We start from the raw sequence: 23,609 nt of genomic DNA on the forward strand, positions 1-23,609 counted from the left end.
AAAGAAAGAGTGTGGATAGGAAGTCAATGAGAGTGTGTGTGTGTGTGTGTGTGTGTGTGTGTGAGAGAGAGAGAGAGAGAGAGAGAGAGGGAAAGTCATGAAAGGAGGAGCAGGCCAGAGAGGCGAGTCTCATTGCACAAGCAGAGTCCAGAGCGAGTGAGAGACAGGAGAAAGATGAGGTCATGTGTTTGCACAGACAAGGTCAGCCTTCAGCTCTGCCCAATGACACACACACACACTGGGCCGGATGGCTATCGAGTGTTTGAGACACCCGCCTTAACACCGTGGCCTTTGTCTTGTCTGTCACCCCTCTCTGGCATGCCACGTCTTCCCATCTGCCATGGCACCCCACCACATCTCACGCACACACACACACACACAAACCCCAACAAACACACACACACACACACACATAGAGCAAATCACTTCACCCTCACCCCACTACCCCCCAAAATGACACAAACACATAACCACCCACACATAACATCCCCGTCATCACTCCCACCCTCCTCAGCAATGCCCAGGCACTGCAGAGACGTATGCCATCACCACTTGCTGCTCATTCTGCCCGGGGTTGGTGCCAACAGGGCCGAGAGCCCAGCTGGGTAGCACCTCCGGGGGAAGCTGGCTGCACACTGAGCACGGCCTGGACCAATGTGGACGCCTCTGTTTAACAGCGTCCTCTCAGCTAAAGAACTGGGCAATTTGATTCTGAAAGGGGTGATTAGTAGAACTGCTGAGCACTTTATCGTCTTCGTCCCCCCGGTAGGTTTTACTTTGGTTAATTTTACGTGACTGGGATGAGGGTTTGCAGTTGTCCGACTGCTCTTATTTACATTGTTTCTCAGTTTCTGCCCTGTTTAATTGTAATTGTTTAACCCTTAGAAGTGTTAACAAGTAAAAAAAAACACCTCATAGAGTTCATAAGTTCACTACACTTTCTCTTTTTTTTCACAACATATCTCATTGACTGCCAATTTTACTGTAAAAATCTAAAACAAGCACACACAAATAAAAGTACACACAAACATTTATAAAACTCTCTCTTTAAATGGTCCCTGTGGCCAACATTCCTTTTCCTGTTCATTTGTGCAGGATACAGAATACAGACGACGCGTCTACTGAGGCAGTATACACCTATTATTGTAAGCCAATTACACCAGATCATGTGTCATTTCCTGTATAAGCCCCTAATGACATTGTAAGTAACAATTAGCAGTTGCATTAGCCTGTAGCGTGCAGACATGTAGTTAGCTTTGAGGTATTATGGGCCAAATGTATGGAGTTCCCATAATGTTTTATACGATTGGTATTACTTCTCTGCATTTTTAAAAAACAACATTGGACATAGATATGTTTACTATTTTACCAGACTTCTCATTACTTTTAGTTCCTCCATTCTCGTACTAAACTTGGAACTTTTTGTTAATGTTCAAAACCTTCAAGCGCTCTTTTTGTATCAATGCCAGCCTTAAACTCAAGAGTAAATTTCTTTAATCTTCGCTTTATTTTAACCCTCTCCTTATGTTATTCAAGACTATTGAGATCTTGTCAATACCTGATATATAAAGCTTTATTATTGCTATTACCCATGCTAATCAGAAATTCATCCTCTCGCTCTTTCAATATAGGTATATGAAACTGCCCCAATAGGTCATTTCAGTATTTTCTTCCCAGGATTAACGACGACAACAACAACAGAACAACAAATCTGCCCTGAAACAGAGTGAGGAAAATTCCAAGGTTTTCTTTTATTAAGAGACATCCAGAACATCAGTGGTTTACGGTCACCTGCATGTAATTCAAATCCTTAAAAAAAATTACTGTTTAGAAAATCGTTTTGATCAGCGAGACCTAGAACAAGCTGGTATTGGTTCTTTGAATTGTTTTGTTTGTTTTAACAAAATATTTTTTTGTTTCAGCAGGGATTTTTTTTCTTTTTTTTTTTTTTCCAGAGTTACATCAACTCAATGTTCCATATTACACTGCTTGGAATGTTGTCAGATGTTCTATTCCTCTTTCTTTATGGACAAATACACTGAAATGAAACAAAAATGAACCCCAATCTGGACAAGAGACGAAAAAGCCAGAAAAACCCACTGCACAGATGAAAAGTCATTAAAAAAGAGATATATCACTCATGTTAAAACTGTTATGGGGTTACAGCAAGGGAGACGGCTTGCAAACTTAAGAGAGGACATCACACACTATTCTTCTTTACACGCAGCTACACTCTTTCTAGACCAGACAAGCTATCAACAATCATGAATGCTGTTTTTTAAAAAAGAAGGAAAAAATAACAGAAAAGGATTTTTTTCTGTGTGTTTGTGTGTTGTGTTTTTATCTTGCTCGCAGACTCTTGATATGATAGCGGCAAAGTCGGGCTGTGTGCGCGCCGACGTTTAGCTTTTTTTCTCTTTTGTTTGTGCTAAAAATCTGTACTGATACTTATAAAATCATCGATAAAAATATTCCTCTGTAATCAATACGCCTTAGAGAGTCGGGGCTACCACACAAGAGAGGCTCGGGCTTTTCCTGGGACTGAGCATGGGCAGGAAAAAAGACGGCAAGGAGGGCAGGAAGTGGAAGAGTAGAAGAAGAAGAAGGGGGAGCAGAGGAGAAATAGAGAGGGAGGGAACAGAGAGAGGTGGCAGTGCTGCTACTCAGACTTGGCTTCCTCCTTGGTTTCTTCAGGGGCTGCCTCGACCTGTTGGAGAAGGGGATGGGGAAATTAGTGCATTAAGAATACATTGCAATGCAATAATACATACAGTTAAAATACATTAAGAACTACACAACCTACATTTGATAAAACTTAAAGGCTTCACTAAAGCCTTAATGGGTGGGCAATGCTTTCTTTTGGCACTTAAGTATAACCAGTAACCTAGTGTTTCAACACAATGTCTTTCGCAAATCAGTTATCTGGCAGAGCTGAAATGTCAGTGTAAACTTTGTAAACAGTGTCCATTATCTCAGGCTGTGCTACTTTAGAAAACACTTCTGCACAACTGAAACATGTGTTACTGTCTCAGTACCTCTTACTATCATCCATTCGCTCAATACCATTTGTGAAATTAGACACGCCTGCCCCACATGCCCTGTGTGACATACTCAGGGGCTTACTAATGATACAGCGGGAGGTTGTGATCTCTCTCTCTCTCTCTCTCTCTCTACACACCTCGTCGGTCTTGGCTTCTCCGTTGTTTTCTGCGTGGTTCTCCTCGTTTGCCTCTGGCTCTGTGCTCTCCTTGGCTTTCGCCTTGGTCTTTTTGTCTTCCTTCTTGTCGTTCACTGCCTTGTCCTTCTGCAGATGTGGCCAAACAACAGCCATTGAACACTTTCAGATCATTTGTTTATGTCTTTTGTTCCCCACTAGGGGCAGTGTCATTAGAAACCACACCTTTTAGACTTCATTACACATCAACAGGTTCCTGATCTGGGTTGATCTATGGTAACAGTGGCTTCAAATGGGAATTCATGCACACAGTACATATGTGTGTATAATATTATATATAGCACTTTACTCTATACACTATACTCTCTTATACTTATTTTCCTGGGCCTTGTTGCTCTTTTATGCTGCATAACACCATCTAGACTACATTTCAATGACAAATGTCTTCTGAGCATCTGAACAATCTTTGCAATGATATGAATAATAATGCAATAAATGTAATGACTATGTAAATATGATAGCTGTTTTGTATGTATTTTCTAAAGGACAAACAGCTATAACTTTGTAAGCAGTATGTTAATTCCATTGCAATAGCACTGGTTACTTGATTACAAGTTACAACATAATTTTGCCCTGGAAATGGCAAAACAAAGTGGTGCAACACTCTGCAAAATTGGACCCACACACACACACACACTTGTATTTGTGTGTGTGCGCATGTGTGCAAAGGTTCTGAGGATGGGTTACCTTGGCTGTCTTTTTGGGCTTAGGCTCAGGTTTGGGAGGTGCGGGCTTCTGTTGAGGACGGACAGTCAGAGACACAAATACAAATGCCCCTACTTGTTAATACCACTGTGCTGAACTGGAGCATATTTCAAATTGAATAACAATATTATTGCTTTACAAATCACATCAAGTAGAGAGTGATTGTTTATAAAATGTAATTTTAAATAATGGAGCTGTCAGATATTTCTAAATGCCACAGACATGGGAACAGAGAGATATCGCAAAGGATGCTTGTTTTTCTTACCGCGGATAATCTTGCAGATCTCCTCTGAGGCTGCAGAGACAACAAGATTAAGACAATTTCTAATTATCAATTAATTACAAAGTCGTTATAATTAATTGCTAAATGATTAAGTGGTAATTAATTAATGACTATTTAATTACCGAATTACTAATCAGTGGGTACTGACATGTGTGCACACTTTTCCAATGCAAATACCATTCTAAACATAAACTTGTAATAACGACCAAAACAAAGCAGTTCCAACAGGTGAGAGAACACAAACCTCTTCCTTTGCCTCTCCATTGGCTCCCTGTGGCAAGAGAGAAAAAGAACAACGTAATTATTAATGGACAGTACTTTTACATTATGTAGGCTATTATATTATTATCTACATCCTGCGTTTTCCCTCTGTGAAAAACAATCTCAGCACATAGTGAATTTGCAAAGTTTGTGCATGTGAATGCATGACATTCACAACACACCTAATCGACCTAGGCTACTACAACTGTTCACCTGATAGGCTAGCGTGGTCTTGCAACGAATTTAGTGCAGGAATAATCCGTTTAGAAACTGTTTCAAAGGTCTAATATAGCGATGCGTGTGAGGTCTGTAAATAAGTTATTAGCGTCGCGTTGTATTAGCCTCATTTCGGGTGGGATTTGAATGCACAAAGGGATCGTGACACCTTCTGCATCCCCAAACACTATCCCCCGTTCTCAACCAACCCCGGAATTTTTAACACGCCGCTGGGGGAGGGCAACCAAGAGAGGGGGGAGGGGCCGAATTTAACGCTTACATCGCCACCTGGCGAGAAAAAGGCGTCATGACAGCCATCTGGCGACGTGAACAAAGAGAAAAAATATAAATTTATAGGTTTTTAAAGCGTTGTTTGTGGCTTTAAACACCTCTAAGTAAAACCTTATGTTCTTTTACGAATTATGGCGCCGCTTTTGGGGTCATGTGAATGGTCATGTCGATTAGGTAAGCGTTTGTTCTCGGACGCTGCACACAGAGGATAGTCCAAGAGCTGCAAAGCATGGCTGCTTCAGGTTTACCAGCATGGAGACCCAGCTAGACTTCAGACCCTACAGGCAGGACTACACAGCTCTAAGGAAGCCTTCTTTACCGCCACCAGTGCTCGGTGGTTACTGATTTAGTCAGGGAAAAATCGCATTTTAAAAGCACAATGTGTTTCTACGCGTCATGCTAAATTTTGTAAATAAACGGGTTTATAATTAAGACTTCGTTGTGAGGATGGCTTCACAATAAATAGCGAGCTATCAATAGCTGGTTAGGCTTCTCTGATTTCAGAAGCTGAAAGTAACCGTACAAATAGTGAAGTACATACCTTTCTCTTGGGCATTGTGGATTCCTGAAGGGTTTTCTTTAAAATAATACTAAAAAGCACTGCTTTGTTGCAAAGAGTTCACTGCATGTAAAAGGCGAATGTCTCCTTATACGAAGTACTGTAGTAAACACACAGGGACATTAAAGCTAGTGGTTGAATGGGGGGAGGGGTGCGGCTAAGTCGTGATTGATGTGCGCTAGGCCAATCAGCAGTTGCCAGTGAGAGCCCAAGATGAAGGGGAATATCCAAGCCGGTATTTTCTTTACGCGCGAAATGTTTATTGCAATGGAGGGAAGAGATGGTTATAAGGAAAAATAACATTTAATGGGCTACCTAATATGTATTGCACAAGTCTTTAGAACCAAAAAAATATCCATTTCAACAGCTTTCCTGGACCTGAGGTCATTTAGTCGCAAATGCTTGCCACACGAAGCAGTTGTCTTTTTTATTAATTTACTATATCAATGACGGATCAACAACAACTGCTGAAATGGAAGAATGCGCACAAGGAAGTGCCATTCTGCTATCTTGCCCTTCGTCCAAAATGGCGCCCTTCTTGCTCGTCATATTCTTGTTAGTCGGCTTTTCTAAATTCATTTAGGGAAGAAAAGCCTTTACAAGCGCAAAGAGGGAATGACGCCGGTAGGTGGCTACAGTTCTGCCTAGTGAGAGAAGAATAGCTTGAACCTCTTTGAAATGGTCTGCAGAATGGAGACTCACGGTCGTAACCTAACCCTCAGCACACTCACACACTGTGCATGCCCCGTAGATAAAACACATAAATAGTGCTATGGAAATCTCACATTTAAGGAAATACATTGATGGTGAACGTCGACATTGTGATGATGGAACGTGGGTCAAAGAAATGTTCTCGAGAAACAGCCATTGTGTACGTGCATGAAGTCACGCGACAGATATGTAAACTAACTGAGTCACCAGAATACACCAAGAATCTTACAACACAAATGGCACGCAACATTTAATATAAAAAGTATCCAATTTCTTCGAAATATTTGCTCACATGGCCGTGCAACAATGTTGCACTGTGGGCGTTTATATTCTTCGCCACCAAGGGGCGCCCAACCACAGTGACTTGGATTCGATTGAAAAAATGTCATGCCAAATTCCCCGGTAACAAGGATTATGGGTCTTCTGAACAATGCCCTTTCGGATGAGAACGTGAAAAGCATCCGTGTGGTTGCGTGACAAATGTAAATTGATTAGGCTGAGATTCATAGGATTGAGAAGAAACAGCGATGATTAAAAAAAAGAAGAAAACAGTTTTTGTATAGGATACAACAACCATGGTTATTACAACAGAGATGACATTTAGAGGTGACATTTTGAATTCGTCGGGTTCTGTTTGCCTTGTTTATTATCTCAGTCCGTGATTTGAACAATTCACAATGAGGCCACTGTTTGAAGACCTAGCCCAGTGGCAATACCATTGTAATCATTTGGGTGAAGGTGGTGATGGTAAACTTTGTCCACTAATGGATGACGGAGACTGGAGCGTAGAAAAAGGGGAGGGGGCGGAGTGCTGGAGGAGGAGAGGCGGAGGCTAAAGAAAATATTGAAGTTCATCAAGGGTTGGGACACAAGCCTCTGCACAGATTGCAGCTGTTACTACTAGAAATTAATTTTCGCAGGAGCTTGTCTGGCTATTCCTTCTGTCTCTGCTTCAGTGCGAGTGTGTTGTCTTTGCTGTCTGCAATCGCTCTGTGTTTTTGGGATTACTATCTCGCCATCGCGCAGGGATTTGCAGAACATGGTGATCAAAGTTTACATAGCATCGTCCTCCGGGTCGACATCGGTAAGAACCTTCACTCAAAGACGCATTGCTTATTCACTTGTATCCTGATATGAGAGGGAACACCACATTTCATAGCAAAGCGAACTGCTGCTGAACCATCATGTAAAATAGCGGAATAGCGAAGCAGCAGCCTGTGTGCTATTCTACATTTGGTTGCAAATAGAATGTTTTTAAAGCCAAGTGTGCTGTTGCCTATTGGACAGATTTGAGCAACTTTACATTGGAACAAACTTTCTTCCTGCACAGTAGCTATTGTGTATTAGGACTCAAAACTGGTTGGGATATTAAGTAGCCAGCCACAATCCTCTGATAAATTGTTCTGCATCACAAGAAAGTTATCCATGTAGGTCTTCAGAGAGAACAGTTTCTCTCTATCAGCCTCTCTCTCTCTTGTAAACCAGTCAGCCAGTAAAGTAGCTGCTCAGTTCTGTGTGACTGTCTAAATAAGGTGTGAAGACTGAAAGTCAATGCTGATCCTGAGCCACTTCCTGATCAGTCTGTGTGTCTGTCACTGTAACTTGAACTAGTGTTGTAGCACCATAGGTCTACAGCAGAAAGAACATCACACACTAGAGAGTCCAAACTATCTCTGTGTGAGACTGAAGTACCAAACGTCCATTTTAAAGTGTGTGGCTCAGATCTCCAGTGTTACAGAGCGTGGGTTAGCTGTAGTGATGTCTGAAAGTTGTGATGCAACCTTTCATGGCCAGCTGGTTCCTCCCCTAACTTTGGGAGTTAAGCAGCACTATGATGCTCAGAGGACCTGTTACATAACCCCAGTTTAACACATCAATCTTGTGGTTAGTGTGTGTGTGTGTGTGTGTGTGTGGTGGTGGTGGTGGTGGTGGGAGGGGGGGCAACCCCACAAAAATGAGACCTGTGGGACCCACAAGCAGAAATGCTCAGCCCAGAAGCAGAAATGCCACTGAAAAAAAAAATGGAAAACTGACAAAGCTGATAGGGAGCAAAATTATCACAGGCTGCACACACACACACACACAAACACACACACACACACACACACAAACACACAACCGCAACTAAGTTTGAGCCTGGGTAGCTTTAAAGTCTCACATCTGTAAGAATGTGCTGTAGTACTGGACCACATTAACAGTTGGTCTTAAAAATGGGCAGCTGATCTACATGGGGCTTTATAGTAAAGTAAACAAAAGTGTTGTTTCATCACTGGTTTCATCACACCCTATATAGCCATCTGGGCCACATGGCCTCTGTAGTGTATACTATAACTTGACCATAACTTTATAAATGTACATATGGATGATGTGGCTTCTTACCAGTTCTGGTTATGCATTCAGCTTACACTTGCAGCCTATTTATATGTGACCAAAATATGGGAAGTTTATGTCAACACAGTCTACTTGAAATGGAAGTGTACATAAACCTCTTTTGGGGGTCTCTTTCTTGATATAAAATAGTGTCTGGACAATAGTTATAATTTAATATGATCGTCACAATGTTGAGACGTGTGGAAGATTTCAGTATGTTGGTGGCCTTTTGTAGACTTAACTGTGTCCTGTCCTCATTGGATTTGTAGAGGGACAACTTCAGACTTTCCCCTGCCCATAAATGCATTTACATACTTACAGATGAATAGATAGATAAGCAGTTTGTTTGCCAGACAGAAAGACAGACAAACCTATTGTGTGCTATTGGTGTAGACTAGTATCAGGCCTAGTCCTGTCTAACCAGAACTAAGCCCTAATTGCCTGGAGTGCAACACATACAGCAGGCAAGCGGTCAGAGACTCAGGAATAGCTGTCCTCCTTCCAACTGACTGCACACTGAGGGCAATGAACATCACTCTGTTTACAGCAAAGATTCTAGAACAGAGCTCCGCTCTAGAATCCTTGGTTTACAGGAAGAGGCTGGGAGTGTAGTTCACAGATCTGGAGTGTGCTGCTGTACTGTAGATAGCAAAGGCCTGACCAAACCAAACTTCAATTGAGCCTAATTTGATATTGTCCTCTGACTATCTGGATCTTGTGATGCTTTGTTCAGATGACTTGGCTGGTGGCTTTGTATTCCTTGTCATTGTGAAAGTCATCATGTAACAGCATGTTTTATTTTTAGATGTTATATGAACAGATTGTGAATATTACGGCAAAATTAGGTATCTGTGCCTTGCATTTGTGTCATTTGTATAGTTTGTATATTTGCCTAATAGGCAAATGATTCCAACATTTGTAGTCAGCATGAGTGGTTTAAACAAATTCATGAGCAAATCGTATTTGTGCAGGACAGCCTTTGCGTGTATGTGTGTGTGAGTATAAGTTATGTTTTTATGGGCAAGGTTGCCCAAGTTGTTTTGTGGCTGTTTTTGAAGCCTGGGTTGTCTACAGAGATCACATTTTTTTTTTACAGTGTATTCAAGAACAGGCAGCTAGCGGATGGTGAGGTGATGTTTGCAGTAAGTGACAAAAAGTATGACATCGCTTAGAGCACCTTTAATGTCTTATCTTGAGAGCCATGTTTGCATATTAATACCTGAAAAAATATTATTCCTAGCCTGCCCACATTTTGTAAGATGGAAGATAAGCATATACTGAATACTGGACCATTAAAAGTTTTTACTGCATGCACATTGGTTTTATATATGGCAGATTATGAACAAAGTGCAAAACAGAGTGATATTGAGGTTAAAAACATTTTTGTAACAACATGACACCAGTCAGTACCTTGACTGCAAATAATGGTGTAGCCATATCTAAGGTATCCAGAGCGTAGGAACATAGAGAACACTAAAAAGTGTGGTTGCTTTTTCTGGTAATTTTCCAAGGACAAAAATGGCATGTAGCTAATAGGAATCTGAAAATCTATATGGGAATAGTTCAGTATTTAATCATGTAAATCTATATGGGAATAGTTAATTTAATCATGTAAATCTATATGGGAATAGTTCAATATCATGTAAATCTATATGGGAATAGTTCAGTATTTAATCATGTATAGTGTATAAAGTCAAATTGTATGTTACCTTCATGTATGTTACCTGTATGTTACCTTCATAGATTGACTTAGTTATTTACATTGGTATACCTCTGCTTCTTCATTCTTGCTCCTGGGGAACTATCTTGTTCCTGAGGAACTCTATGTAATTATCTGTAACATTTTTTCAAGATTTTCAAGTTCCTAGCTGCCCCACATGCTATTTTAGTCTTTTGAAAATGACAGGAAAATGCAACTTTCCCTTGTTTCATCGTCAAAATCTTTGTGCCCATTATATGTGGACCCATTCGTAATATAGACAAGGTTTGAAAAACCAAATCTGACACCTTACTATTATGGAGACTGCTGGCAGTACTTAAAATGTTCTAGTCTTTGATTGTAGTTTTTTATTGTCTTTGCAAACTGACATAACAACTCCAGACAATTCTAAAGATCAGATCAGGCTGTCAGAACCACATTTGTCCCCTTACTCCTTAATCTTCAGTAGAGGTGTCAATAATCTGTATACCAACTTCTCAGATAAAGCAAAATGAAATCGTAAATCAGGCAACATAAGCAAGACAGGAAGTGTGTTTCCTCCAGTTTTGATTTTTAAGATACAAGTAACACTGAATGAATCAGCAAACATACAGAGATACAAAATCACCTAAGAGCTCCACATCTGTTATCCCATCCTAAATGCATCCTGTCCTAACACATTGTTGTAATACGTTATTAACCTTGACCAGTAGGTGATGTAAAAGGTGGTGGACCCAGTTTTGAATAGCTTAAAAACTTATTTTTATTTTGTTCAAATTGTATAGCTGTCCTCCATAAAGGTCTATTTGAGTTATAGGTTACCGTCTTTGAAACCTTTACCTATGCAGCTGTGTCAGCCATCAGCTCTGTTTTCTTTAGGTGCTGAGAGCCATCCTTGTTTTCAGCATGAGTCAGCTGTTGTTGTAGGACTGCAGCACTATACTGGATGGCCAAAACAGACATACAAGCCCAGAGGCCTTAGTTTAGAGTTTAAGCCAAAATCCATACTGGCCCCTGAGACCAAAAAAAAAACCGCACGTAGCCAAGCTCTCAGAGCCAGGCTGTAGAACAGAGGGCCAGATGGCGAGGAGAGGAAGGTAGGCTATAAGAGGAAGTTTGTGTTTCTCTGCAAAGCATGCACACTGGCCCTGAGAAAGATGGGTGTGTAACCCAAACATGCTGAAAGCACAAGGTCCCATTTTACTCAGAGTTGATGATGTCAGCCTATTGGCAGCCCATGCAAGGTCTGTGTCACACTGGAGGAGTCTGAGTCTGACCTCACTAGAAGAAGGGTCAGGGCCTTGACACTCAGTTCTGTAAATATGGAAGGTTGTTAGCAGGCACATTTCTAATTCAGATGACTTGAAATGCTCATGTAAGCCATTATCAGAGTTTGTGTGTGTGTGTGTATGTTTGTGTGCATATGGCTGCTTTGAATGCATAATTGATAGCTAATTCTACATGTTGGTTTTAATTTAACACCACAGATGTTAAAAACCACAAAATCTAGTATGTAAAAAAAAGTTTGGGAAATATATATACATCAAGCCCTGAATCTTTCACTGAGCCAGTCTGGTCTTCAGAAGAAAGGCACTTCCCGATAGGACTGTTGAAGAATCACTTCAGAACTACTAAGACATCACTTAGGAAGCCTGCGATCCAACGATCTGACTGCTCTTTACAACTCTTAAGCGGCTAATTGGCCATAATCTGACCCCTTTGCTCTGTGTATTGGCACAGCTAGTAGACAGACTGGAGAATCAATAGGGCTGGCCAGTAGAGAGCCACTGATGGGTATTGATTGCAGTCAGGCCTAGAGGCTCTGTTGATAAATCCGTTTTTAAGAGACGTGACTCAGCAAATGATATGGGGAAAGACGTCCCGACGTGGTTGTTGTGTTGTGGTGTTGGGTGAATCACACCACGTATTCCCTTAAATAGGGAAGGTTATGGCTGTCTTATCTTGTCTGGTGTAATAAAAGGGTGCGGCAGTATAATTTGTGTACATACTGTATGGTCACGAGTTATGCAAAGTGCTTCATATGAAAACTCTGAATCATTCATTAACACATGAACTCATTTCGGTCAAGCCTTATTTCCTTGTAAGAAGACTTTTATTTAATTATTTACAGTTAGAACTGTCTGAAACCACATCTTTGACTCCGACTCTATTTACTTAACAGTAAATAATTGTGTATAGAGATATTGAGTGGCACATCCAGAACTTGTGCTCCAGGCAGTCGGATAAATGTTCTGTCAGGAATGCAGGCCCTTGTTTATCTCCACACCCATTTTAATAGGATAAACGAAGCACAATGGCAATTATCTTATAGGGCAGCACAAATACATCTGAGAGTCAGAAAGAGAGAGAGAGAGAGAGAGAGAGAGAGAGAGAGGCAGAAAGAGAGAGAGAGAGAGAGAGAGAGAGAGAGGCAGAAAGAGAGAGAGACCGACCTGTTTTACAAAGAGAGGTGGTGGGAGATGGAGTTTGGCATAGTTCCCTTCCAAATTAATTTAGCTTGGCGTTGGTACAATGGGGGTTTTGTGACAGCGGTCCTTGAGAACAAGAGAGAGACAGAGAGAGAAAAAAACAGAAAGAGAGAGAATGAGAGGGCATAAATGAGGGGAAAGCTGTCCTGTCCTCGCACTCTTTCACAGGAAAAGGTTGTGCAATAGAGTTGCCCTGTTCCCAGCAGACCCACCTCAATTGAAGTGCAACACAGCAGCTGTGTCTTTTTCACTCCTTCATGCAAGTGCTCGCCACATCACCCATCAACGTAATCAAACTAGCAAGCTTTGCATTCGGCCCGACCTCTTGGACTCACATTTGGAAATATTTGCCTTCTGAAGCCAGTATGCAAAGTCTAATTTGTTTGTCTTTGGGGAGTAATGGGATTGGCAAGCAAAGGATGCTGATCGTTGGCTGTACACACGCCCAACCCTCTCACCCTTCCCAGTGCACTACAACCTGCAACCTTTGAAATGCTGCAGCTGACGTGGTCTAACATGCTTTCCTCCTCCACCCATCTGTGTGGGGATGTCTGTCTCTTTCTTCCCCATGCTGTTTGGGTGATTGTTTGGGAGTAGCGGCAGCCGGGCCAGCTGAGCTGACATGGGCTTGAGTACTCTCAGCTGGCCATATTTGGCGTGGGTTTGACCATCTCCCTCCTCCCGGCTGTGAGCCTCACGGGCAGATCTCCCCGGCTTCCGACTCTCCTTCTAAGGGCATTCTTCTCTGAGTCAGGCACTCCTTTCCCCTTACACTGAGTCCAAGTGCAGACGTACATAGGCCTGTGCATTGCAGTGTCTGAAACATTATTAGCTTCTAGAGCTTTCTGTGCCTTCTAAAGGGATTCTCTGTCCTCTCCCACCTGAACTTTCTGCCCTCATCTTTATATTGTTGTTTTTTTTCTCTCTCTCTGTTTCTCTCTCAGTTTCTTATTCTGTCTCTCGTGTCTTTCTGTTTCACTGGTAACTCCTCATTGACATCCTATTTTTGGTGACACAAGCAAGCACACCCAGACTGTCAAGCCACCATTTCCTCTTTGTCGTTTTCCGCTTTATCTTCAGGTTGAAGGGTGTCACAGTCAGGCTTTTGTTTGCCGCTCGTTCAGCGTTCTGCCTCATCTACCCCCCCCGAGCCTCTCTGCTGCTGCCTCTTTCTGAAAAACTGAGAAAGTCGGAGCGAAGAGATTACAAAAAAGGAGGCCATTCATCTCCCTGCATTCCATGGGACAGATCGGGTCATAAATAAAACAAACGAAGCACCGAGTATTTCGCTGACATGAGAGGATTTCCTGGCTCCTCTCTCGCACTCTGGAGGCCTGTGGGTAGCTCTGGCGTTACCATAATCGTAATGATAATAATTGCTTGCATTCCTCTGCAAATGGTTTTATCCAGCGTGACGCTGCTGCTGGCTAAAACTCGGCTGATGCTGGGCCGGAGAGAACGAGGTCAGGCGCTGGAGTAAAGGTGTTACGTTACAGCAGTGAAAGTACTGCAGATTAATGTTCAACCACCGCTCAGCCACCAAGCCAAATGTGCAACCTATCCTGACTCATGGTGAATGAACTCAGTAGTCATGTTTACAGCATAGAGACTCTCTGCTGAGCTGTTTGTAAATTGTCAAAAGGTAAACAAACTTGGAAGTGAGCAAATGTAGGGGCCACAATTCAATGGCACCTATTTTGTTTATATGCAGTTGTTACAAATGAGGGAGAGAAAGTAACATGGATTTGTTCTCACACAAGAAACTACAGAAGTGTAGAAAAGCACCATTGCTTCACAGCATGCAGTGAAAGGAAGAAGTTAGGCTCAGCACTGAGAAATAGACTGACTTCCTTCCTCTCAACTGTAACACTTCTCCTCAGATAAGAGCCAAAACAGTCACAAAGCACTGAAAAGTAGACTGTGACCTTTATATGAGGCCAGTCCACCTCCATAAAATGTTACTGGACTTGACCCACTTCAACCTGATATTACATAAATGAATATAGGAATTTCTGACTGAATAAGTGTTCAATGTAATGCAGTACTTACTGCTGAACAAAGTACAAAACATCTGAAGTTAACATTTAATCTTCAGATGTCAAAGCTACTTTCAGCTGACATTTGATGGTGAGAGTTGTGGGTGTGATAGGAATGGATTGTTCTGGGAGCCCAGAAGGTCACGGTTAGGAGTAAAAAACACCAATCATGCATAAGACATAGGGCCGGTTTCCTGTACATGATCACTGTCTGAAGCTAAAAGGGAATGTCCACTGAGGTTTTAGTCTAGGACTAGACTTAATCCATGTATGGGAAACTGGCGCGGAAGGGAAGTGGCTGGTGACTTGGGTCTTCTTATATTGTGTCAATGTAAAATTCCCCATCTCTTACCCTACATTGCACTCCACAGATCAAGAAACAGCAGCAGGATGTCATGGGATTCCTGGAGGTCAACAAGATCCAGTTCGAGGAGTGTGATATCGCCAACAGTGAGGAGAACAGGAAATGGATGCGGGAGAACGTGCCGGTAGAATCCAGACCCACTACGGGAAACCCTCTGCCTCCTCAGATCTTTAATGAAGAACGATATTGTGGGGTTAGTCCAAGGCATCAAAATAAATATTACCCGTCATCTCTGTGTTCATGAACTATACGTTTGTCTGTGTGTGTGTGTGTGTGTGTGTAGAAATCTTTTGTTTTTTATATTATTGTTGTTGTTATAATGTTGTTACATCTTGGTTTTGGTTCCTACACTTACACATTGTCAGCTAAGAATTAGCAACATAAATAAATTTGTTTTTGCAACATTTTTTTTTTCTTTCTCAAAAGTGCACTTGCACCTTGTTAATTTTTAGCTGACAATATTTTGAAGATGCTACAGTATCTCTTAACATAGCCAGGCGTAGCTGATCTTTCCAATTTTCAATTTCACACAAAATCTCCATATTCTCAGAATGATGAATTTCTTGGCCATTTCATGCTAAAACGTCAACTCAGTTGAAATTTAGCTGCTGATTGCAGAGCCAGTGACATTTTTTCACGTGTTGGCTCACAGCAAGTGAGCCCAAGTAGTCAAAAAATGCAAGCCTTGCAGCATCTTTAATCAATTTAAATTGGAGAATCAACAACACATCACTCATGACATGATGAATATCCTACTCGAGGCGATGGTAAGGTTTAGAAGCACAAACATGTTCTTCAGTAGCTTCTTTGTTTGCTACTGAAGCTGTGAAGAGGAACTGTTTGTATTTGTGTCAGTGAGTGAGCTAGAACTATCTGTCCATGAGGCTTTATTCAGTGTTTGTTTAGTGTATTTTGCTTTACCTTTGCATTAGTCCTGCATAAGTATGAATTAGACAGCTGGTATGTAACAAAATCTGTGTATATGAAAATGAAAACCCGAGCAGCATTGAATTTCACAGACAATAGAGATGGCTAGCCTAAGGACAAACACACCTGCTATGAGAGAATGGATACACACCCACTCCACATGACTTAAGTTTGGTGTGTTTGAACACACACACACACACACACACACACACACACACACACAAATGGGTGTCTCTTTTTACCAAGGTAGGCAAATTCCTGGTCTGTTAGTGCTACCACAGGCTACTGAACAACAATCAACTGAGCTCAATCAGAATCACTCAGGATACACTGATCATCTACAGTTGCTGACATATTGATTGCTCTCTGTTAGTGTGCTAAGCTAAAGAAATCAAAAGGAAATGTGCTGTGATTTTTCCATAAACACCGTTTGCATTCTCTGCTCTATTTTTCAGAACTATGAGGACTTTTTTAATGCCAGAGAAGACAACATTGTCTATGCATTTCTAGGCTTGATTGCTCCACCGGGGTCAAAGGTGAGGGTATTGCTGTCTGTTTGAATCAGCTCACTTTTACTCTTACAGTGTGGAATGTTCCCCAATTCCCCACACATATACGCACGCACACACACACACACACACAGATCACAGTCACAGAGGCACAAAGCTAATTTTTATTCATACAGTGTGGACACATGCTAAACCCCAAACAGAAACTGTAGCCTACATGTGTTCACTAGCAGCATGCATGCACAGACACACACACACACACACACACACACACACACACACACACACACACACACACCCCTCCCCATGGCAGTCCTTCATCCAAGCGGTGTGTGTGATCAGAGCAGTGTGAAGGGAGCTGGACACAAGTCCTGGCAGCAACAACATTAGGCCCAATGGGAACTGGCAGACCAGACCGCTGCCCACTGGGGAGACTGCTCGTCCCCACAGAGAACTGGGCAAATGTGTGTGTGTGTGTGTGTGTGTGTGTCTGTTTGTATGTCTATGTGTGTAAGGGCTCTGTCTAGCACTGGGAGGCAGATCGTTAATTAAGCTGTGTCTCATAAAGGCTCACGCATCAATAGGTCCAGCATCCTGCCTGTCTGTCTGCCACCACTACCAGAGTGTGTGTGTGTGTGTGTAAGAACGAGACCATAAGCTCTCACAGTCACATAGCCCTCTGCTGCCCCCTGACTGCTCAGTCTGGTATTGCAGTGGGTGGGGCATTGTGAGCTGTGGTGGTAAAGAAAGGCCTTTTTTGGCTTTTCCTCCTTCTTTTCACCTGCTATGGCTCATTGTTTATGCAGGAGTCACTGCAAGCAATTTTATGCTTCCTTGCTCTCTCTTACACACACACATATACCCAAAACACATTTAATGCTACAATATGCTGCCAGATGTGCTGCTAACTGAGCGTTGGTGCTGCTAACTGACCATTGGTTATTGGTGCTAATTATGGTCTGTCTCTGCTCCACTCTCCCTCACTGGGTTTCCTAAGTGATGACTCCATCACTGTTGTTTTCCCTGATTTTAAAATTCAAATATAAATTAATATATATTAATTAAATTAATAATAAATAAAATAAAATAAAATTAATAAATAAATTCATAAGGCCAACATTGCAGGATGTATAATAGCAAACAGAAGCATGGCCCCCTTTAGAAACAAGGGATATCAGATGAAAAGAAATTACGTGCTGTATTTTAGAAGTATACATATCCACGGCACATCCACATACATATCCACAGCACTTTAATGTGAATGTGGTTTTAACCTAAATTGCAGTCTTACCTGATCTATAAGTCCTGTACTGGTCTTACCTCAGTTTCTCTCCTCTCTTTCACAGGAGGCGGAGGCTGCCGCTAAGAAAGGACTGCAGTAGTCTCTTTCTTTCTTTCTCTCTCTATCCCGGCACCTTTTCACTCCTATCTCTCTATCCACCCACCGCGCTGTCGCTGATGTTTCTGGTACTGCAGCTCAGCCCAGGAGAACCTCTCCACTCCAACCTGCATCTACAAACAGATCCTGAACAAGAAAAAGAAATCACATAGGCTTAGCATCTGCCCCAGTTTGAGCAGGCCTACATTCCTCCGTAACAATCCTCTGTGCTGTTGTTTCTGTCACTAAACATGAATGCCTTCTAACGTTGTTCACACGTGTTATTGTTTGTCTGTAGAGTAGAAACGCAGGTAATAGGGCTAACGGATAGTATCATGTAGCTTTTATTAGCGATTCGGTTTTCTTTTGTCCACCACCGTCCATGATTGTCAGAATAACTACCAATAATGAATGTGTGTTTTGGTGAGCTTATTCAGTCAGACAACAATATGTGGTCAGACTTCCAGACTAGTAAAATCATGTGTATGTCCTGTTACCTGTGACACATTGTATTAAGGATACAAGACCTAGTGCCTCTATCAAAACAATGCGCAATCCGTTGAATATTTGTAGCATTCAAATAAAAAAATAATAAAAAAAGAGTGAAAATTAACCCTTTGCTTGTAATAACACCTGGGACTGGTCCATACCTAAGCATTTAGTAGAAGTCAAAGGGCTACTATGACAATGATATGTAACAGTCTCTCCAGTTTGACCAGGTCCTGGTCACATTGGAGCCGACTGCAGTAGTCTTAATTGTGCTTTTTGTACGAATATTTTTGTGTATATCACTATGTGTCTATTTTGCTTCTGTTATTTGTACTCTCTTTGTTAATTGTGCACAATTTTCTACTTGATGGGGAAATAGAAGAAAGAATGATAAAATACAACGAAGATGAAGAACATGCCAAAAAAATGAATGAATATGTTATGAAAGGGAGCAGAGAAATAAAACATGGTATTGTGATCTGAGTGTTATGTCTCTTGTCTTGTATTGCTGACTTTCCATTGAGGAGCCGAACTAGCAGGCCCTGTTCGACAATGTCATCCTACATATTTTGGGAACCACTACTCTGCTGCCATCCTTGCTTCTGGTATTAATGTTTTTTGTGGTAATCTCTCTCTTGTCAAGTTAAATCTGGGAACAGTAAATTATGTTTTCAGTAGATAACTTTTCCCAGAATTGTCACCATTTACACACAGATGTAAGGCATGAACTATCCGACCAAATGTTCTGAGTGGAAAAAAGTATTATTGTCTCGGCATTAAGGGGAATGCCTGAAGTATTCATGGGTGTTTTATATAGTGTAAAAAGGATAGTCATACTTCCTGATATACAGTATTTCTCAATAATAGTTCTCAAACTATTCAATGTAGATCTTGTACACAGTTTGTAGAGTGTATGAATATTAGGAACATTTCCATTCATATTGTTTCAGTTCAGTTAAGTTACAAGGAATGTGATGGAGGATTGTCTTGTTTATTTGTAAATAAAAGTAACCTGTTTAGTACATGGCAGATGCTTAAATGTCATTCTGATTCTACATTACAACTTGAACTTTCGTTTAAGTTGAAATGCCTCCCACAGCTCTGGCTGTGCTCACTTCCTGTTTTCAGAATGGAGAAAGAGGACCTTCTGGTGCTGGGGGAATCTCTGTTCCGTCCAAGCATGGTTAAGACCATGGATTAAGAGACCAAAAGCAACCAAGATCTGACAGTCAACAATGGTGTGATATTCATCTTGTTACCTTATCAACAACAGGTAAGATGGTCTGCTGGTATGTGTTTTATTACAGGCAACCTAATGAGTCAAGATACAGTCAATTATTATTGAGCTTTACGCAATAACATGCTGCTTTCTGAGTCAAGAATGTATTCTTAATAAGTTAGACCAGATGCTATGACATTGCATAATATCCACCACATTATTACATAACCCAAACGGCTGATCATGAAAAGATAGAGTACATGCCATTATGTTGCAATAATATTAAAGCAAACAGATTTTATAGCCCATTTTACTGTTATCCACACAGATTCTTCAACATTTTACACCATCTCTGCTTGCACCTCCTCTGTGGGTTTATTTGGACGTGCCAATGCTTGCAGAGGGTTTCTTGAGAGTCCTGTGCTATAAAGACAGCACAGAGTCTGACCCAGATGCTCATGGCTTTTCTTCTACTCAATCTATTCACTTTGAGCGGCCAGGTGGACATCAGAGACACAAACAAGCGCAGAGAGGTGAGAGCCAATGATTTTACTGGACATGTTTTCTTTCAAGTTTGATCTAACATTATACGGAGTCAACACATCCCGGGGAGACATGAGAGTGTTTTTTGGCCCACAAAGGTTGCTTTGTGATTTTGTTTTTGATGGTAAATATGCTTGGCTTTTAATTGGCCGCTGTGGGAAATCCCCTACCTATAGCACAAGGAATTTAACACCTATCCTGTATCCTATATCTGAAATAGGTCAAAAAGGATCAATAATGATATATATGGTTTTGGTTTGCTTTAAGTCACAGTATTTTCAATGTTGTCTTCCAATAAAGCTGTTGCTCTGAAAGAGGAAGTGGAGCAGGTGGATTTTGAGCTGGGTACAGTCCAAAGCATGGGTGGTGGTGCTGTATCCATCCCGAAACCCACAATCTTCCGCTCCAGCCCTGAACCTTACCCCAGATGTACACCCCAGGGGCCACTGCAGCCCACGAGTCTCTATACCCAGTTCTGCTCCAGTCTGCCCCAAAGGGGCCAACAGCAGACGAACAATGATTTCAGAGAGCAGGATGACTACAGACCTGGTGAGGATGCCCCTGCGCTTCCCCTGATAGACCCCATAAGGCGGAGGTTGGAGGCAGTTGCACCGGACCACGGTTACCTTGCAATGGACAGCAGCATCACTCTCCAGGGTGGTGAGCCTTTGACCAACTCCATGCTGAACGGCTACCTGGAGAGCAAGCTGACGGAGGTGTACAGTCAGTATCTTCAGGAGAGGCTGGTACGGCCAGGCACATCCCCTAGATGGAGCCTCCTGGCGCCACTGCCTCCGGGATATGTAGTTCAGCAGCTCAGTCACCAGGTGGCGCTGGAGCAGGGCCTGGAGGTGGATGAGGCTCGTAGCCTAGTGCTCAGCTACATGCACACCCAGGGAGGGGACAGTAGGGCTGTCAGCTCCCATTTCAGCTCCCCGGTCCTACGGATCTCAGAGCTGGAGAAGTGACCCATGCAAGACCTACACATGCCTTGATAATCTCATGTCAAATCACAGAATCTTCTCTGTCATTACTATCATTTGGTCATCTGCCTCATTCCTGTCTCTCTGATCTGGAGCAAGTTGTGGACTACTGTGTTGAATGCATTTAACCTTATATTGACATAATTTCAGTGTTAGTATAATAAATAATATAAAACAAAGAGAAAGATATTTGCATTTCTTTCAATATATTTTCTTCACTATGTTTACATTTAAGGAAGTCATTTTAGTGCCTATTACAATGATATAGCGGCGGGTACAGTAACAGTAAAGTTCAGTCCCGACGCCTTGATGGGCGCTAGCACCCATACATAGTGTTTCAGGTTGGTGTAGGAGCGTTTCAGCTTGCCACTCATAGATTCCATTTGAGGATAAAATGCTATATTAGAATGTGTCGCCAAGATTTTTAATGAGGAATTAACAGCATTATCTCAAAATCCCATAACTAACACAGTATAATTTTTGAGTCACCTGTTCATCTAGTAAATTAAAGGGAAGTTCTGGAGTTAACAACCTGGGGTCTACAGTATTTGTGGTTGATAACTGGTTCGTTTTGGAGCAAAATTATGTTACGTTTACGTTTTGAGACCATTGTTTCCATTAGCAACAAAATGATTTATAACGAGTTGCAGCGGGCACACACACACGTCAAAAGAAATCGTATTTTCAAACCACTGACAACTTTGGCGGAAGTATCCATAGAGTTCCTACAGATAAACCGAATTATTGCAAACGTTGAAAGTGAACAGAGAGGCTATGATAAGGAGGGTTTCTGAAGGCAACACGTCGCGTTCATGGGCATCCTTTTTGGGCAACCTTTTTCCCAGTGAAAACGTCATCATTCACGTCACTTCATGTGGGAATCAGAGGTGGGAACTGGGGCTAGATTTTGCTAACAGAGTTTCCCAGTTAGGGGCTCGTCATCACTTTTGTCGTCACGTTGTAGTTCGTTTGTAGTACATGTGGCCTTTTTATGTCCAACAGTTTTAATGTGAACTTGGGAATTTGTCGTTTTTGTCACTTGAAAGCTGCATATTTATTTTCACAAGTGTCTTACACTATATTTTTAAGCAAATACAGTTGTTATTTGAGATTAGTGAGCGTATATTTTAACCTTTGTTAGTCAAGTCATTTTATTTGTATAGCACATTTAAATGAACAACAGTTGACCCAAAGTGCTTTACAGGTTAGAGCAGGGAAGGCAGAATCAATATGCCTTGAAGATACATAGACAGGTGTGCAAGACCCCATGAATATAGTTAAATAATGTAAAATAGAATAAAACAGGGCAGCCGTGGCCTACTGGTTAGCGCTTCGGACTTGTTACCGGAGGGTTGCCGGTTCGAACCCCGACCAGTAGGCATGGCTGAAGTGCCCTTGAGCAAGGCTCCCCGAGCGCCGCTGTTGTTGCAGGCACTGCGCCGGGATTAGTGTATGCTTCACCTCACTGTGTGCTGAGTGTGTTTCACTAATTCACAGATTGGGATAAATGCAGAGACCAAATTTCCCTCACGGGATCAAAAAAGTATATATACTTAAAACAAATGTATATGTACTATGTAATTTATATGTATTTATGTGTACTATATCTATAGTACACATAAACACACACACACACACACACACACACACATATATACTGTGAGTGAGTATGTGAAGCCTTACAATGTGATGGTAAAATGTAATGGTGTTAGAATGTACATGGAGGTAGTGCTGGGCGGTATAACCAAAAATGTATATCACGGTATTTTTAAAAATTCTTACGGTTTCACGGTATATGACGGTATTTTTCCCCCATGCATAATCAGATGTTCACAGCATTTTCTACAGGTTGAGAGAGGAATTGCTGCAGTACATTGACTAAGGATGGTCTATTTTACTGTCATGATGTGGAATAACTCCACACTAGTGGTAATGCATGGCCCCAGAAAATGATGCTGTTTACAAAGAGCCAATCATGATTCTAATGCATCAGAATGCAAAGACGATTGCAGTCAAAATACAGAACTTTTACTGTGCAAATTTCACAAACATCTTGTATAAAACCAATACAAAAAGTAGTGCAATTTGCAATAATTATACTTTTTTGAAAATTATACAATATAAAATAAAACCTCTCTGCTAATATGCTTACTCTGACAAATAGGCCTATTAGAAACATGCCTTATTGTTATTGTGTGGTTTGCATGATGTTAGTGGGCTAACGTTAACTTCATGTGGATGTGGATGTCTTCTTAGCCTGCCATGAGCTTCGGTTCGGTTCGCTAGGCAAAACATTAACAAAAAAGTTCGTTTTGGTGCATGACAGTCAGGCTCATTTCTAA

General features: G+C 41.6%; 3 protein-coding genes across 4 annotated transcripts; 2 read left to right on the forward strand and 1 right to left on the reverse strand.

The window, feature by feature from the left end:
- Nucleotides 1–1,727: 1,727 nt before the first annotated feature.
- LOC121694625 (non-histone chromosomal protein HMG-14A-like) lies at nt 1,728–5,691 on the reverse strand. 2 transcript variants are annotated; one of them, XM_042074834.1, is made up of 6 exons: nt 5,533–5,691; nt 4,468–4,494; nt 4,206–4,235; nt 3,923–3,967; nt 3,179–3,304; nt 1,728–2,707 (listed from the first exon to the last, which is right to left on the reverse strand). In XM_042074834.1, the coding sequence occupies exons 1-6, from the start codon at nt 5,545–5,547 to the stop codon at nt 2,660–2,662; spliced, it is 291 nt and encodes a 96-aa protein (XP_041930768.1). In that variant the 5' UTR covers nt 5,548–5,691; the 3' UTR covers nt 1,728–2,659. The 2 variants fall into 2 exon arrangements, with proteins under 2 accessions (XP_041930768.1, XP_041930767.1); XM_042074833.1 differs by having other exon boundaries at nt 3,923–3,970; nt 5,533–5,690.
- A 1,414-nt stretch (nt 5,692–7,105) lies between these two features.
- sh3bgrl (SH3 domain binding glutamate-rich protein like) lies at nt 7,106–19,005 on the forward strand. Its single transcript, XM_042074672.1, has 4 exons — nt 7,106–7,345; nt 15,227–15,412; nt 16,602–16,682; nt 18,002–19,005. The coding sequence occupies exons 1-4, from the start codon at nt 7,301–7,303 to the stop codon at nt 18,035–18,037; spliced, it is 348 nt and encodes a 115-aa protein (XP_041930606.1). The 5' UTR covers nt 7,106–7,300; the 3' UTR covers nt 18,038–19,005.
- Nucleotides 19,006–19,557: 552 nt separating this feature from the next.
- LOC121694492 lies at nt 19,558–21,456 on the forward strand. The gene is made up of 3 exons (XM_042074671.1): nt 19,558–19,795; nt 20,070–20,274; nt 20,585–21,456. Exons 2-3 carry the CDS (start codon nt 20,133–20,135, stop codon nt 21,250–21,252), a joined length of 810 nt encoding a protein of 269 aa, XP_041930605.1. The 5' UTR covers nt 19,558–19,795; nt 20,070–20,132; the 3' UTR covers nt 21,253–21,456.
- The last annotated feature ends 2,153 nt before the right edge of the window (nt 21,457–23,609 follow it).

The sequence above is a fragment of the Alosa sapidissima genome, chromosome 20, assembly GCF_018492685.1.
Source record: "Alosa sapidissima isolate fAloSap1 chromosome 20, fAloSap1.pri, whole genome shotgun sequence".
Lineage (NCBI taxonomy): Eukaryota > Metazoa > Chordata > Actinopteri > Clupeiformes > Clupeidae > Alosa > Alosa sapidissima.

What these genes read in the sequence shown, in the direction of transcription:
- sh3bgrl (XM_042074672.1), top strand. Translation starts at nt 7,301, where the DNA reads ATGGTGATCAAAGTTTACATAGCATCGTCCTCCGGGTCGACATCG. An exon ending in ATGAAGAACGATATTGTGGG is followed by an intron (nt 15,413 to 16,601) that starts GTTAGTCCAAGG and finishes TCTATTTTTCAG; the next exon opens with AACTATGAGGACTTTTTTAA. An exon ending in TTGCTCCACCGGGGTCAAAG is followed by an intron (nt 16,683 to 18,001) that starts GTGAGGGTATTG and finishes TCTCTTTCACAG; the next exon opens with GAGGCGGAGGCTGCCGCTAA.
- LOC121694625 (XM_042074833.1), bottom strand. An exon ending in ATGGAGAGGCAAAGGAAGAG is followed by an intron (nt 4,236 to 4,467) that starts GTTTGTGTTCTC and finishes TTGTCTCTGCAG; the next exon opens with CCTCAGAGGAGATCTGCAAG. An exon ending in GAGAAGCCAAGACCGACGAG is followed by an intron (nt 2,708 to 3,178) that starts GTGTGTAGAGAG and finishes CTTCTCCAACAG; the next exon opens with GTCGAGGCAGCCCCTGAAGA.
- LOC121694492 (XM_042074671.1), top strand. Translation starts at nt 20,133, where the DNA reads ATGCTTGCAGAGGGTTTCTTGAGAGTCCTGTGCTATAAAGACAGCACA. An exon ending in ACACAAACAAGCGCAGAGAG is followed by an intron (nt 20,275 to 20,584) that starts GTGAGAGCCAAT and finishes CTTCCAATAAAG; the next exon opens with CTGTTGCTCTGAAAGAGGAA.